The sequence below is a fragment of the Pleurodeles waltl genome, chromosome 6 (genome assembly GCF_031143425.1).
Source record: "Pleurodeles waltl isolate 20211129_DDA chromosome 6, aPleWal1.hap1.20221129, whole genome shotgun sequence".
Taxonomy (NCBI): domain Eukaryota; kingdom Metazoa; phylum Chordata; class Amphibia; order Caudata; family Salamandridae; genus Pleurodeles; species Pleurodeles waltl.
In genome coordinates this window covers 57,303,959-57,319,214 of record NC_090445.1, presented here as the reverse complement: position 1 = coordinate 57,319,214, position 15,256 = coordinate 57,303,959, and the positions used below count along the sequence as shown (strand labels likewise).

At 46.7% G+C, this 15,256-nt stretch overlaps 1 protein-coding gene across 1 annotated transcript in view; it reads left to right on the top strand.

Moving 5' to 3' along the window:
• LOC138299189 (E3 ubiquitin-protein ligase TRIM39-like) overlaps positions 1-15,256 on the top strand; it is a 180,813-nt gene that overhangs the window by 81,973 nt on the left and 83,584 nt on the right. The window contains exon 4 of the mRNA XM_069237286.1: positions 3,388-3,410. Within this exon, the coding sequence (XP_069093387.1) occupies positions 3,388-3,410 (23 nt within the window). The remainder of the gene's footprint in view (positions 1-3,387; positions 3,411-15,256) is intronic.

Below are 15,256 nucleotides of genomic sequence, written 5' to 3'. Positions count from 1 at the left end.
GAGGTCCCATATGGGCCAGGCTGGTCATCTTGATCCAGTTGGACAGAGCTGCTGTCATCACTGTGGGCCTCTTCTGTGGGGGAGGTGGACATGTCTGGAACCTCCTGTCCGGTGACGTTGAGTAGGGGTCTTGCAGGGGTGTGAAAGCATGATTATTGCATCTGTGTGTGCCATTGTGTGCAATGGGTGGGTGACCCTGTACGCCAGTGCTTACATTCTTGTCTAGGACCTTGTGTGATATTTGGTTTGGGGATCTGTGTGGGTATCTGTAGTGGACATGCTTTGGTGATGGGTGTCCATGCTTTGGTGTTGCATGCTGGGATGGGTGGTTTGTGATAGTGGGACATATGTGAGGTGTTGGAGTGATGGGGGTGAGGGTGGGGTATGTGATAGCATGCAGGTAGGGTGGGGGATGAAGTAGTTCAGATCTGACTTACCAGAGTCCATTCCTCCTGCTACTCAGGATGCAGTATAGCCAAGACTTGCTCCTCCCATGTTGTTAGTTGTGGGGGAGGAAGTGGGGGTCTGCCGCCAGTCCTCTGAACTGCAATCTGGTGTCTTGAGACCACAGAACGCACCTTCCCCCATAGGTCATTCCACCTCTTCCTGATGTCATCCCGTGTTCTTGGGTGCTGTCCCACTGCCTTGACCCTGTCCACGATTCTGCACCATAGCTCCATCGTCCTAGCAATGGAGGTGTGCTGCACCTGTGATCCGAATAGCTGTGGCTCTACCCGGACGATTTCCTCCACCATGACCCTGAGCTCCTCCTCAGAGAACCTGGGGTGTCTTTGCGGTGCCATGGAGTGGTGTGGGTGATGTGTGAGGTGGTGTGTGTTGTGATGTGTGAGGGGATGTGTTTGTGTGTGTTGTGTGAGGTGTGTGGATGTTGTGTGAGTGATGGTGTTATGTGCCTGTGGATGCTAGTTTGTTGATGGTGATGTCTCTCTCTGTGCTTCGTTCTCAATTTTTGTCATAGGGGTTTGTGGGTGATGTGTGTGTGTGTTTTATATTCTATTGAGTGTGTGTGTGTGGTGTGTGTGTGTATCAGATGTGTGTATTTCGATTTGTCCAATGTGATTGTGTTTTGTAGATGTATGTGTATTTTGAGCACAGCAGTGTGTACCGCCAATGGAATACCGCGGTTGAAAGACAGCCGCGTGGATTCGTGGGTCGTGATAGTGTGTGCGCATTCCTTTTGGCGTGACGGTGGAGGTTTTGTTATCGCCAGTTTATCACTGACCTTTGGTGTGGCGGACTTGTGTGGGTTTCTAGATTTTGGTGGATTCCGGCCTGTGGGTCGTAATAGCTGTAGCGGATTTCCGCGGCCGCAGCGGTATGTTGGCGGTCTTCTGCACGGCGGTAAGCGGCATTTACCGCCAATGTTGTAATGAGGGCCCATGTCTTCCGAGCCCCCAAGCTCATGAAAGTGATTTCTTTATGACACTTCTTTTTCTCTATCTCAATGTCTTTCTTTCTCTCTGCTTCCCTCTGCCTTAGACTCTCTGTCCAGAATCATCTTCAGGATTTTGGAGCCCATGCAGAGACAAATTGAAACAGTTTTTGTGTCACTTCCTATCTGAAAATGTAGCTCATTATTATATTATTATTTATATTTACATTAATAATATTATCATAACAGTATTGTTATTTGGCATTGTGAGTGCTTCAAATAGCCGAAAATCTGTAATGAAATGATTAGTAGTTTAGAAAGGACCCAAACAATATTTAAAATGAAACTGGTGGCTTCCATGGCTCCCTTCAGAAAAGGTTAAAGGGTAGAGACACAAGTGTTCACTACTGGACCTTGTGGCAGGACAGTTGGACAATGAATGCAGATGTTGTTCTTTGCAGAGACAGGTGAATCAGGACACTTCCTCTTTTAAGACCAGAAAAAATAGATTAGATTGTTCCACATAATGAGGATAAGGTGATTTGTGTATCACAATAGTCAAAATAATTTCACTGCCAACTGCTTGACTCTAATCAACTGCATCTCCAGTGTAACAGCTGAGTATGAGGATAACATTATTTCTTATAAATATCTAGTATCCATTTTTATTTAAGTTACATTATTTTATCAGCATTTGTATAGAGCTCTCCTACTATAAGCATGGCATGTAAGCACTTTCAGAGTTTGTGCTCCCTTTTGGGATTTTCATTGACCAGTTGTGTTTGATTAGTAAATATTGGTTTGCCCAAAGTATTGTTCACTAGTAGGTTATAATTCTCAACATATTTAAAAGAATCAGGAAGTGCTTTTTGGGAGTACTAGGTGTGGAGACCAAATCAAACCGATCCTCCAGCAGGCCTTATCAGCCTGCTGTGGGACAGCTTAGCTGGAGAGTGCAGCTGGTCCAATAAGGTATGCAGCTGAGAACAAGGCCATTTAAGAACCTTTCATGGGCTCCTTCTGGTGGTAAAATTAGCTTACTTAGAGAAAGGAAGGAAAGGGGTAGGAAAACCTATGCAGAGAAATTCTGAATTGCTATTATAATGCTGTACATGTCTTACTGTTTTGTTTGCCAATATTGTTGCTATGTTTTGGTTGTCTTTATAGTAAAAACTATTCATAATTTATGCACTGCTTTTAATAAAATCAAAGTATATTCCTGGTGTGAATTCTTGAATGGGACTATTCATGGTGAAAGAAGGTTTGGAGTCCAATAATTACAACTACTTCTGTGTGTCACACAGGACCGATTATTGCCTAAAATAAACCTTTGTTTTGTGATGTTTAATGGGTTACGTGAGTTACAGTCCACTGGGTTCTTTGTTTCATGTTGGTATGTTGACTAAATCTGTGCTATCAGAGGGTTTAGAGAGCCCGTATCTCATGCAGGATTCTGGAGAAATTCCAGAAAGTTTTAGGATTTCATATCTGCGTTCCAAAAGATTTTGGCGTTGGGTTTCACCGAGGTGGTTTAGCCATTCCAGTTGTACAAACAGTTGTGATATTTCGAAAGGTGTCCAGGTATAAGAGAGCACGGCAGGTTACCCTGCATCAATATATGGATTCTTGGCTCCGAAAGTCTCTTTTCACAACAATTAGAAGCACTGGTCATCATTTAGTTTACACGAACTAGCTCAAGGAACCTGGTATTTGCCTCCCAGTAAGTTTAGCGCAAGATGGCTTAATTCAGTTTGCAATGCGCTTCATAAATGATTAATAATCTAGAGTGCATTGTAACTTTTCTGCTGTTACATTCCATTTTGTGTTGAAATCCTAGCCGCAGGGTGACTCAATATGGGCCAAAGTATCTTGACATCAGTAAGAAAAATCTCCAACCCCCGTAGTAGCTTAATGTCTCTTCATAAAAGAAATCAATATCTAAAATCATGTGGTATAAATATTTATCTTTGAACTTTGTCTCTTTTTCTTTCTAGGATGTGCAGATTATCTTGGGCAGGTATGTTATCTTTTTCATGGCAACCAAGACTAAATTTTGTCAATTTCATGAATCTTTATCCTCACTAAGTTTTTTAAATGATAAAATTCACTAAAAAGTGGTATTCGCCCAGTACTGCTACATTGTAATAGTGTGTACTTGAGTAAGAATCCTGAACAGCAATTTAAGAAGCCATGTTTTAAGAAGCTTATTGAACTTAGTAGGGTTTGAGCAAGAATTAATTTGCTGCAAGTAAACTTCAAAGACGAGGTGTCTGGTGAGTAACACAGCAACCTTATCTCCATGAAAAACAATAACAAGCACCTGTGACTGTCTTAGAACTGTAAGTGTTAGAACCCCGTGACCAGGGGCGGACTTATGAAGGAAATTTTGTTCTCTGTCTGGGAGATGTCAGGGTGTGGTCTAATGGTTATTGGGATTTTGAAAAATCTGTTGAAATTTGTACACTGATATGTAAAGACGTTAACTACGAGCACCATGCGTGGTGTGTTCTTGGACATGCGACGGGGCTGGAGAAGACACAACAAATGGCGATGAGTGGGGATTTTCTACCAATCCAAGCCCACCCTGTGTCCAGGACACAGGGAAAAAAAACTCAAACCCTTCCTTGTATGCAAGCTCATTCTCTCTGTTTTACTTTTGCATAATTCAGACACGGGCTGTGCCGACAGTGTTAGAACCCAACTTCAGTTAACATTGAAGGAAACTCACAACTGACCTTGCTGCTGTGTCTCCTTGCTTTCTGCGTTATCCTCCAGCTATATTCCAGGACGGTTTCCGGACGGAACGGGACATGGCGCATTTCGGGACCTGGCTGTTGCTGGTGCCGGAGGCCCCGTGAGGCCCCGTGAGGTCCTGTGAGGACTGCGAGGTCCCCTGAAGGACTCCCTAAGGACGGATCACTCTGAGGGACGGAGCAGAGGTGTGGTAGAGGAGTGGAGGTGCAGCAGAGGAGCAGAGGTCTTTTGAGTTCCCTCTGCTTTTGCTGATGCTTTGCAGAGACTGCTGCCCTGTCCTGCACCACCCTGATCGTCCTCCCCAGCCCTACCCAGCACGGTGAGACCTCCTTGGGGGGCAGCTCTACAGACCTGTAGGCAGTGTGAATAGCTTTTGCTGCTGGGGGTGACGCAGGGGGTGAGGCAGGGCGAGGCGGGGTGGCGCAGGGGTGACTCAGTGCTGAGTTCTGAGGATGTGGCATAGTAGTGAATTACCACTGGTAGATACCAGGAAGTACCATCAGGAGGACCACTGAGACCCGCTAAGACATTTTTGTTACTCATTAACTATTACCGGTTGCCGGAACCGGTCCCAGCTCCGATAGCCACTACCTTCCACCATTAGCTCAATCTGGCGTGGAAGCCATGGACTGTGAACTTCTGTGGCTGATCATAACTGTTGAGAGTATTGTGAGCAGGCCGTGGGGCTGCAGGCTGTGGCATAGCTGTGGTGTTGTAGTGTTGTGACCGTGACTTTTCAGGTACACCGTACAGATAACGTCTGCACACAGTTAAACTCATGCGATCACCGATCTTGGGTTACTGGAAATTTGCTACCCCCAAGACTGGAATTAGGATTTAAATCTCCTTTGATCTTTGGTGGCCCTCCTGGGTTATCCTTGCCTCTTAGGGTTGAGCGCCCGAGGCTGCGGAAGCAGCTCATCTTAAATGGGTGCGGCTTGGGGCCTGGGTGCACTAATTGGAGATAACCTCTTTACTTCTCTCCATCGCGTGCTGGTGCCCCTCGGTTGCCGAGGTATGGTGGTGCGTCTCAAAGTTATAGGAGCTCTAGGACTTGTGGTCAGTGTACAAAATCTCTTTGGAACAAATACCTCTCTCCTGAGAAGATGCGCTCAATGAAAGAAAGGACAATCCACCCATTAATTAAGAGAAATAAGAGGACAAAGTAATCTCCTTCCCTGATACCTGCAAAGACCAGGAGATTGAAAAAGAATGGGGAGCATCGACTTTAATTTCTCCAGAAACATTTTTTTCTAATCCTAAAGACCAATCAGCTCTTTCTCACCCTATTTCCCCAATAAAAAGTGAAAGCAGCTTTGTTTATAAAAAGGGGGGTAAAAATGGTGTGGAAGTGGAAAGAGGGGATGTGACAAGCTCTCCTGGTCATACGATTGATTTATCGAAAGACAAAGAAAATGTCTGGGGCTTGATTAGTGACAACAAGCCATCGGTAAAACAAAATGGAATTATGACCACGGCGGAAAGCGCCAAAGCAGATAGCCACTTTAACACACCAACCGCCACGGCGGTAGCAACAAGCACCGTGGCGGTAACCGCCATCAGTCAGGCAGAAGACAAGGTTCTGCCCACTGTATTACAAGAGGCCTATCCACCACCTTTTCCAGGGCGGTACCAAAGACAACAAAAGTACGGCGGAAACAGATCTCAGAAGTCAAAGGACTCACCTCTGGAGATTCAGGGAACAACCACGACGCCATGGAGCCCAAACTGCAGATCTTCCCTATGCTGGTCTACCTCCTCCTACACCACGAATACCAACGCTGGCGACGACGACCGCAGTGAGTACTGTGGACTAGCACACAGGGGAAGGGGGGGAGGAAAAAAGAGAGTGGCACACACACTCAACACCCCTACCCCCAACTCCATTCACACAAACAGATGCAACAACATTACACATCCACCTCGTGCCCCTCTGAAATAATGCAAGGACAAAAGGAAGTGATTAAAGTGAGTGTAATAAGATAAAAATCCAGAAAGACGTCCTCAAAATTCAAAACAATATTTACAGATATACAAATGGAGGGACACTACTCAGTCCATAATGTCCGTGGGCCACATCACATAGGCCAGGGCCCCATCTTTCTCCTGCGTCAACACGGGGGAGAATACTGCTGGGGCATCAGGTCGAAAATACACAGGCACCTCAGGGGGAAGGGGAGTGGGGGGGCACCTCAGCTGGAAGATGGTACAACACCACTTGCCCTGGAGGGGGCAACATGCCCACTGCTTTGTCCTAGGCTGTGCAAGGTCTCAGTCGCTCAAGAGGGGTGTTTGCCCACTGCTCGGTCCTGGGGAGTGCAAGGCGACAGTCTCTCAAGTGGGTGGTTTACCCACTGGTTCTGGAGTTGGGCTTGTGCCCAGTGTGCTTCATCCTGGCAAGGATGGGGTGAGTGCCTTCTTCCACTGGTTCTGGAGAGGGTCTTGTGCCCAATGTGCCTCATCCTGGCAAGGAGGGGGTGAGTGGGTGCGTTCTTCCACTGGTTCTGGAGGGGGCCTTTTGCCCAGTGTGCGTAATCCTGGCAAGGATGCGGAGAGTATTATGGCAAGGAGGGGGAGAGTGGATGCCTTCTTCCACTGGTTCTGGAAGGAACCTTGTGCCCAGTGTGCTTCATCCAGGCAAGGATGCGGTGAGTGGATGCCTTCATCCACTGGTTCTGGAGGGGGCCTAATGCCCAGTGTGCTTCATCCTGGCAAGGAGGGGGTGAGATCCTGGCAAGGGGGGGGTGAGTGGATGCCTTCTTCCACTGGTTCTGGAGTGGGCTTTGTGTCCAGTGTGCTTCATCCTGGCAAGGAGGGGGTGAGTGGATGCCATCTTCCAATGGTTCTGGAAGGGGCCTTGTGCCCAGTGTGCTTCATCCTGACAAGGATGCGGTGAGTGGATTCCTTCTTCCACTGGTTCTGAAGGGGGCCTTGTGCCCAGTGTGCTTCATCCTGGCAAGGAGGGGGTGAACAGAGGCCTTCTTCCATTGTTTCTGGATGGGCATTGTGCCCAGTGTGCTTCATCCTGGCAAGGATGCGGTGAGTGGATGCCTACTTCCACTCGTTCTGGAGGGGGCCTTGTACCCAGTGTGCTTCATCCTGGCAAGGATGCGGTGAGTGGATGCCTTCTTCCACTGGTTCTGGAGGAAGCCTTGTGCCCTGTGATGCAGATCTTTGGGAGTGCAAGGTCACAGTCTCTCACCTGGGTATCATACCCACAAGATTTGCAGTGGGCAGGATGCATTGCTCCCCACGGAGGCTGGACTACAGACCATCCTCTAGAGGTGACAGCTGCACAGTGGTGGCAGTGCCGGTGCTGGTGTCGGTGAAGCCAATGATGGGTCGAGGCTCCAGCCTTTCCCCTGCAGCCTTAGATGGCTGCCCACTGGGGCTGCTGCTGCTGGCAGTACTGCTGGTGGCAGTGCTGGTGGCGGTGCTGGTGGTGGTGCAGGTGGCGGTGAAGGTGGCGGTGCTGGTGTCGGTGCTGCCAGTGGTAGGGAGAGGCTCCAGCCCTTCGCCTTCATCCTCGGACAGCTGCTCTCTGGGGCTTCTGCTGCTGGCGGTGGTGCTGGTGGGGGTGCAGGTGGTGATGCTAATGGCGGTGCAGGTGGCGGTGCTGGCAGTCGTGGGTGGAGGGTCCAGCCCTTCCCCTGCAGCCGTGGACGGCTGCCCACTGGGGCTTCTGCTGCTGGTGGTGGTGCTGGTGGGGGTGCAGGAGGCAGTGCTGATGGCGGTGCAGGTGGTGGTGCTGGCAGTGGTGGGTAGGGGCTCTAGCCCTTCCCCTGCAGCCTCAGACAGCTGCCCACTGGGGCTGCTGGCAGTGGTGCTGGTGGGGGAGCAGGTGGCGGTGTTCATAGTGGTGCAGGTGGTGGTGCTGGCAGTGGTGGGTGGAGGCTCCAGCCCTTCCCCTGCAGTCTCAGATGGCTGAAGCACCATGGTTGGTGTTGGGGGCTCACATTCTGTCACAGCACCAGGCCTCCTGTCCCTCCTGCCTGCAGGGGCAGGCCCTTTGCCCTTGCCGTCTGGTGGTGCCTCCTTGCCCTTGCTGTCTGGTGGTGCCTCCTTGCCCTTGCCATCTGGTGGTGCCTCCTTGCCCATCCCCTTGTAAGCTGGTGGTGCCACCTTGCCCTTCCCCTTGTAAGCTGGTGGTGCCTCCTTGCTCTTGGCTGGTGGTGGTACATCCCTGCCCTTCCCCTTGGCAGCTGGTAGTACATCCTTGCCCTTCCCATTGTTAGCTGATGTACATCCTTGCCCTTCCCCTTGGCAGCTGGTGCAGGCACATGGGCACAGGCACAGGGTGCAAGGGCCAGTGGTAGGGCAATCATGGCCAAGGGACGAGGCAGGTACAGGACACGACTGGCCAGGAGGCCGTTTCCAGAGTCCTGGGAGCCTGTTAGCAAACCCAGAACAAGATGGGCCAGATACTCACCACCTTGCAGGACACCAAAAGGCTGCAGGGGGAATACTACCATGAGGCCATGCAGCAGTGGCAGGCACTCAATGCCACCATGGTCTCCATATTAGGGGAGTTCAAGGAATTGAACTATATCCTGCGAACAACCTCCACCCAACAGCAGGTCCCATCCTTTAGTCAGGCAACACCACTGCCATCAACACCTGCTACAGGAATGACGGTACAGCAGGAGGACCCACAGTCGCCAGCACCCTAACCCCGCAGCTGAGGGAGCCCACTGTAGAAGAGGTCACCCATCCAGACACCCTGCAGGACCTGAGGACAATACCAATCCCCCCACCCTTGTGTGCCACTGTTACACCCTGTTGGCTGTCCAAAACCAAGTTTACATCGTACTGGGCAAATGGATACAGGACCTGTGAGACAAACACCTGTACCACCCTCTCTGATCAGCAACTAGACCATTAACACAACTCAGCACAAGTAATGGTGCACGTCTCTTCATTGTATGTAGTGGCAATCCTGTTTCCAAGCAGCAAATATATACACATGTCGGCACCACAATAATATTGAAGTGACAGATGTAGTGGGACACTCCAGCAGGTGTGTAAGTACATCCATATTATGATGACATCCTGTGTCAATGATGCCAACGGGCAATATAGTAATCAGCGTGCAGACAGAGATGTGACCTGAAGAGGGAAAATGAAATGGAATCAGGCACAATGTTGTAGGGCATGTGAACCACAGTCATACATCCAAAGCATTTGAACACATACGCAGGATGACTGGCCCAGCAGCTATGATACCACATATGTAGGGGCCTGCATAGGAACTCACACACGTGTAGGACAGGAAAGATGTCACATAGGTAACATCCTCTATTGTTCACCTCCCTGAGTAGTCAGGAACAGGTACTTGCCACACAGCAGCTGACAATGTAGCATGACATGCCTACATTGTAGGACAAGACTGATAAGTCCCCCTTACATTTACCCAAAGAGGTAGACAGAGGACTCTAAACCTTTGGTAGAACTATAAGGCTGTACGGCAACGGCACCAGCATACCACACACGTCCTTAGAAGCAGTGCATTTCCACTACCACGCATGGTAAGTTAGCTACCTTTCAGGGTCGCAAACCAAGATGGGATGCTGTAGTCCCTACACACACCTTGATGCATGCAAATACCGGATACAGACTGTCTTCAACAATATATCTTCCAAGTGCAGATCACATACAAATCACACATACCTGTACATCATTGAAAGTAGTGACAAATCAGGTCAGTCCTGTGGTCATGCTTCATCCTCGTCTGCCTTCCCCTCAGCATCAGAGTCACCGGCCCCAAACACTGTTCCAACATCAATACCCCCCTCCTCCAAAAGTGGTAAGTGCCTTCTGAGGGATAGATTATGGAGCATGCAGCATGCAACAATGATCTTGCAGACTTTCTCTGGTCGGTACTGCAGGGCACCGCCGAACACATGGATACAACAAAATCTAGCTTTCATGAGACCGAAAATCTGCTCAATCAGTCGCCTCATCTGGCCATGTGCCTCATTGTTCCTGTTCTCCCCTCCTGTAGTTGGATGTGTCACAGGTGTCAGGAGCCAGGGCAGGCTGGGGTATCAGGAGTCACTTGGGAAGAAAAGGGAACATGACTATAGGTAACAATGCTAGGCAGAGTGCAGACTGTGTTGGGGGGGTACAAACGTCTGACATGAGAGCAGTACACATACTTATGAGCCAGATCCTTTCTCCCTGTAGCTGTGACATCATTGCATGGACACTGCTGTTCCTCAGGACGTAGGAATCATGTACTTAACTCATCTGCAAGACACACCACTTGTATATTGAGTGAAGATGTACTCTTTCGGTTTCTGTAGACCTGTTCATTGGTCCTTGGAGGTACCAAGGTGATGTGAGTTTCATCAATGGCCCCAATTATACGTGGGACAGTTGATATATTACTGTGGGCAATTCAGCATGTTGTGGGAACCTAATGTACCTGTTCACATGCTTGAGAAGGGCATCCAGCACATCCTGCAAAACCTTACTGAACTGGGGCTGTTGACATCCCTGCAGCCAGTCCCACTGTAACCTGAAAAGAGCCACTCACCAGAAAATGCAGGACTGACAACACATCGACTGTTGGAGGAGTGGCATGGGGATTTCTCAAAACCAGCAGGAGGTCCGGCCTCAACTGGGGACCAGTTCCCTGATGCACAAATGGTTCAATTGATAGGTCAGGATGATGTGGCGCTCTTCCATGGTATCAAGATCTACGAGTGGCCGCCAAATGGGTGCATTTCTCATCACTCCATTGTGGCAATATGTGGGTGGAGAGACAAACAATAATCTGGGAACAAGTTTGACATACGACGGCTCACGGAGTTTGGTTCATGTAAGTTGGCTGTCATGTTGTAGGAGGGCACATTACTCCACACTCCTTTCCTAACCAGACAATGGCACATAATCCCTGTGACAATGGACGTAAACAGGACAAGTAAACATACACCTTCCATGTATTCCACTATATGGATCATAAATACTGACAACAGAAGTGACAAGTGTGGTGATGTCACCAGACACTCACTACATATGTCATTATCCACAATATGTGACCTAATGTATCAATTTGTGACTACATGCAGGTAATTACGCATTGTGAACCCAGGACAGTCATGTTACAGACTAATATGGCATCCGCCTGTCCGGCATGCATTGGACAGCTGAAAGTGACCTTGTTCCGCCGGAAGAAGTCGTCATGGCGGAAGGCGGTCTGAACTGCCGTGCAAATACTCATTGGTTAACATTAATGTCTATGGGAACCTGGGACCAATGACGATCACCGCCGGTGGTGACGGTCATGACTGCTGTGGTCGAAACTGCCATTTTGTATGGGCCAGTTTGCCTACCTTGCATCTCATTGACGCAAGGTGGTTTCCCGCATCCAAAAAATTACTTTAACTCTAATGTTTTGGTGCTAGACGGGTCTAGCGTCCAAATATAAGTAGGATGTTAAGTTTGCGCTGAATTAGCCTAAAAAAATGACTCTAATTCAGCGCAAACAGAGTATAAATATAGGCCAGATATTTTTATTACCTATAAAAAAAGAGACAACTCTCCCTGACTTTCTCCTTTGACAGTTGTCCCAGTGTGGATTATTGAAACAACAATATTTTGTAACAAAAACAGTGTGTCAAAAATATTGTTTATAAAATATTGTTTCAATGTATCTTTTCACACTAATATCGTTATAAAACATACAAATATAGTTTCTCTCTCTCTATCTCTCTCTCTCTCTCTCTCTCTCTCCCTCTCTCTCTCTTTCTCTATCCAAAAGACAATTCTTCCCGTTTTCACATTGAATAGTGAGCCACAACAAAGGCTTATGCATTTGACAATTTATTCCATTAGCAGAGAAAATGGCAATGCGTTTCAACCTCACACAGGGGCTTGATAAATATATTTTAAAGTAGTAAATGTTAAATATTTTCATACATACTATTAATATGGTTACAATTACATAATTGAATAAATCTCACTAATATATACCACTACATATAAATATATACTTACATAAACATAAACACACACACATATGTGTGTGTATGTTTTTTATATACATATTTATAAAATAACACAATTATAAAAAATATTTTTTTTGTATTATATTACAATTTTTGTGTAATTATTTAAATAGATTACTATATAGAGCACATTATGGCCCTAATTATGAGTCCATGGACCACCAGACTCACGGTGGTGGTCGGGCCGCCGACAATGCCAGGTTGCCGCCAGCCAACAGCCTGGCGGCCCTGGTGGTCAGTGGCGCTGCCCTGGAGATTATGAGTCCCCATTCTGCCAGCCTTTGCATGGCGGTCAGACTGCTATGCAAAGGCTGGCAGAATGGGGACTTCGGGGGCCCCATGGGGGGCCCTTCACTACCCATGCACTTGGCTTAGGCAGTGCAGGGTCCCCCATGGACAGCCCCGTCAAGCTTTTCACTGCCCGATTTACGGGCAGGTAAAAGCGCGACAGGTGCTGTCTCACCTGATGCACCGCAACATTGTCGCCGGCTCGTAATCTGGTCTGCTTCCCACTGGGCCCTATGTGTGTGCGTGTGTGTATATATCTATATATATGTATCTAGATATTTAGCCTAGTTTTCGTTATAGTTACGACCTAGTTTCTATAGAAAAAGAGTTTTTTATTTTGCTAATATCTTTGGCGCTGTTTGATGAATTGTCACAAAATTTTCTAAGATAATACAACACTAATTTCAGCTGCTGTCGAGAAAGTTTCAGGGTGATCTATCAAGCAAGATCTAAGAAGAAGTGAGTGGGGGGGGTCCCAAAACATATTTTCCCATTTATTTTTCCATAGGGATTTTAAACAGCGATGGATCCCAAACCACTGGACGGAATTACACCAGAATTGGAAGAAAGGTAGCTCTTGGGAAACAAGAGCCCTGTTTGTTAGCTGGTGTAAATCCGTTCTGTTCAGTATTCACAAGTTCATTTGTAATAATCTAATAGAAAGATATAATACAAAATCTATTCAAAAAATATTTTCAAAAAATATTATTACAAAATGCCCAGTGGCATGATGAATGTCTCTTGATCAATTCATGATTTCTGAGTCAATTTTCATAACTTCTTGCAATGTCAAGTGACATATCAGACCCATCAAGTAGGCAATACAGGAGCAATTTCTCAATAACTATCCCCTTATTTTTTTTTAAAACAGCACCTAAATCACAAATGAACTTATGAATACGGGGACAATTAGGGCTTTTTGGTGGGTGAAGTATTTTTTCTATATTCTTTACACATGTTTGATGTATTTTCTAAAGCACTTAGAGCTTGTTTCAGTAGCATTTGTGGCTCTGAGGTCAATACCCATGAGCTGTGAGCTATGAATAAATCTTGTTAACTTTATCCTGAACTGTGGACCTTCTTTCTCAAAAATCAGGATCTAACACACCGAACGAGTGTTTATATATCTATATATATATACCTATATATATAGATATATACAAATATGTATTTATACACACACATGTATATACATGAAACATATAAAATATTAACAATGCAATTCTAAAGCATTATATAAATTACTAAACAAATACCATTAAAAAAATGTTAAAAAACAAAGAAAGACATTTACCAACACATTATACGAATTTAGTAACAAATAGAAATATAAACAAATACTATAACAAATACTATAAAATTTAAATGTAAATTATAACATAGTACTGTATTAATAAAAACATTTCAACAATATTAGGAAATGTATTTGAGTCTGGGAATAATACATACGCTATTTCAAATCCAGTTTATGTAACAGCAGAGAAAGTGTACCACTTCAGATGGATTACATATCTTATTCCCAATCCAGACAGTACAATAGTCGAGAAAGAGTTGGACTTTTGAGGGGTAATGTTTACTATTCCCACCCTTTCCTGTGGAACAGTAGGGAAAGCATTGGACTTCAGAGGGTTTAAAATGACTAATTACACTCCAGTCTAAGCAACAGTAGGGAAAGTGTTGGGCTTCGGAAGGGTCAAGACAGGGAGAGAGAGTTGCCAACCGAAGATAACCCCTGCTCATCTCCTTGGTAGCGTGGCACAAGCAGTCGGGCTAATCCCAGAGGAAATGTGTAAAGCATTAGTAGAACACATACAACACACTTGACACAATAAATACACCACAAAAGAAACATCACAACCAGTTATATAAAAATAAACTGTACTTCATAAATCATCATTAGACCAAACACAACATGTATCAGTAATTCTCTGCTACACAATCAGTTGTCAGAACATAACACAGGTTACTAGTACTCTACTAAAGTAAGCAGTAGTGAGGTAAACATATAGGTTACTGGTGTTCTGCAACACAAGCAGTAGTCAGGTAGGCATTATCACCAAGAATGCACATGTCAGAATAAACATATTATCATGAATGCCAAGACATGGGGAGTCATTACGACGAGGGAAAAGTCTGTACGCTGAAGTCCCGCGGTCAGGATGCTGCCAGTGCAATTGCCTTCCCGTGGGCCCCATTAAGAGTTTCCAAAAGGGTCAGTGGGTAGAAACAGAGTTTCCGTCCTCTGGCCTGCGGGAAATGGCCTACAACATTGACACCGGTTCATAATAGAGCTGGTGGAAATGCTGTAGTGCGTAGGGTGCACCAATACCTATTGTGGCGACAGGGCTGCCAAGGATTACATGGCGGTGCTACTGCCATGTAACCGTTGGCGGAGAAGGGACTCGCAATCCCCAGGGATGCAGCCTGCCCTGGCAGATTAGGACAGCCAGCACTGCCAGCACCGCCAGTCCCTCCTGTTGTGGAAAACTGGCACTGCTGGCGTTCCGACCGTGGCGCTACCACTACGGTCGTAATTTGGCTGTCGGACCACCACATTGGTGGTGGTTCGACCACCACCGCGACCCTGGTGGTCTAAAGACTGCCAGGGTCATAATGACCATCATAATCATGAATACACATCCAAGAGAAACATTCCCAAAAATGGCAGAAATCCTAGGCACACCCTCCCACTGCATCACAGACCAATCTTGAAAGTATTCATGTCACTCCCAAAATGGTGAGCAAGTCATATTGCATCCCCCAGATCATAAGACCAAAAGTAGAAACAACGGGGCCCTGTAATGCAACGTAC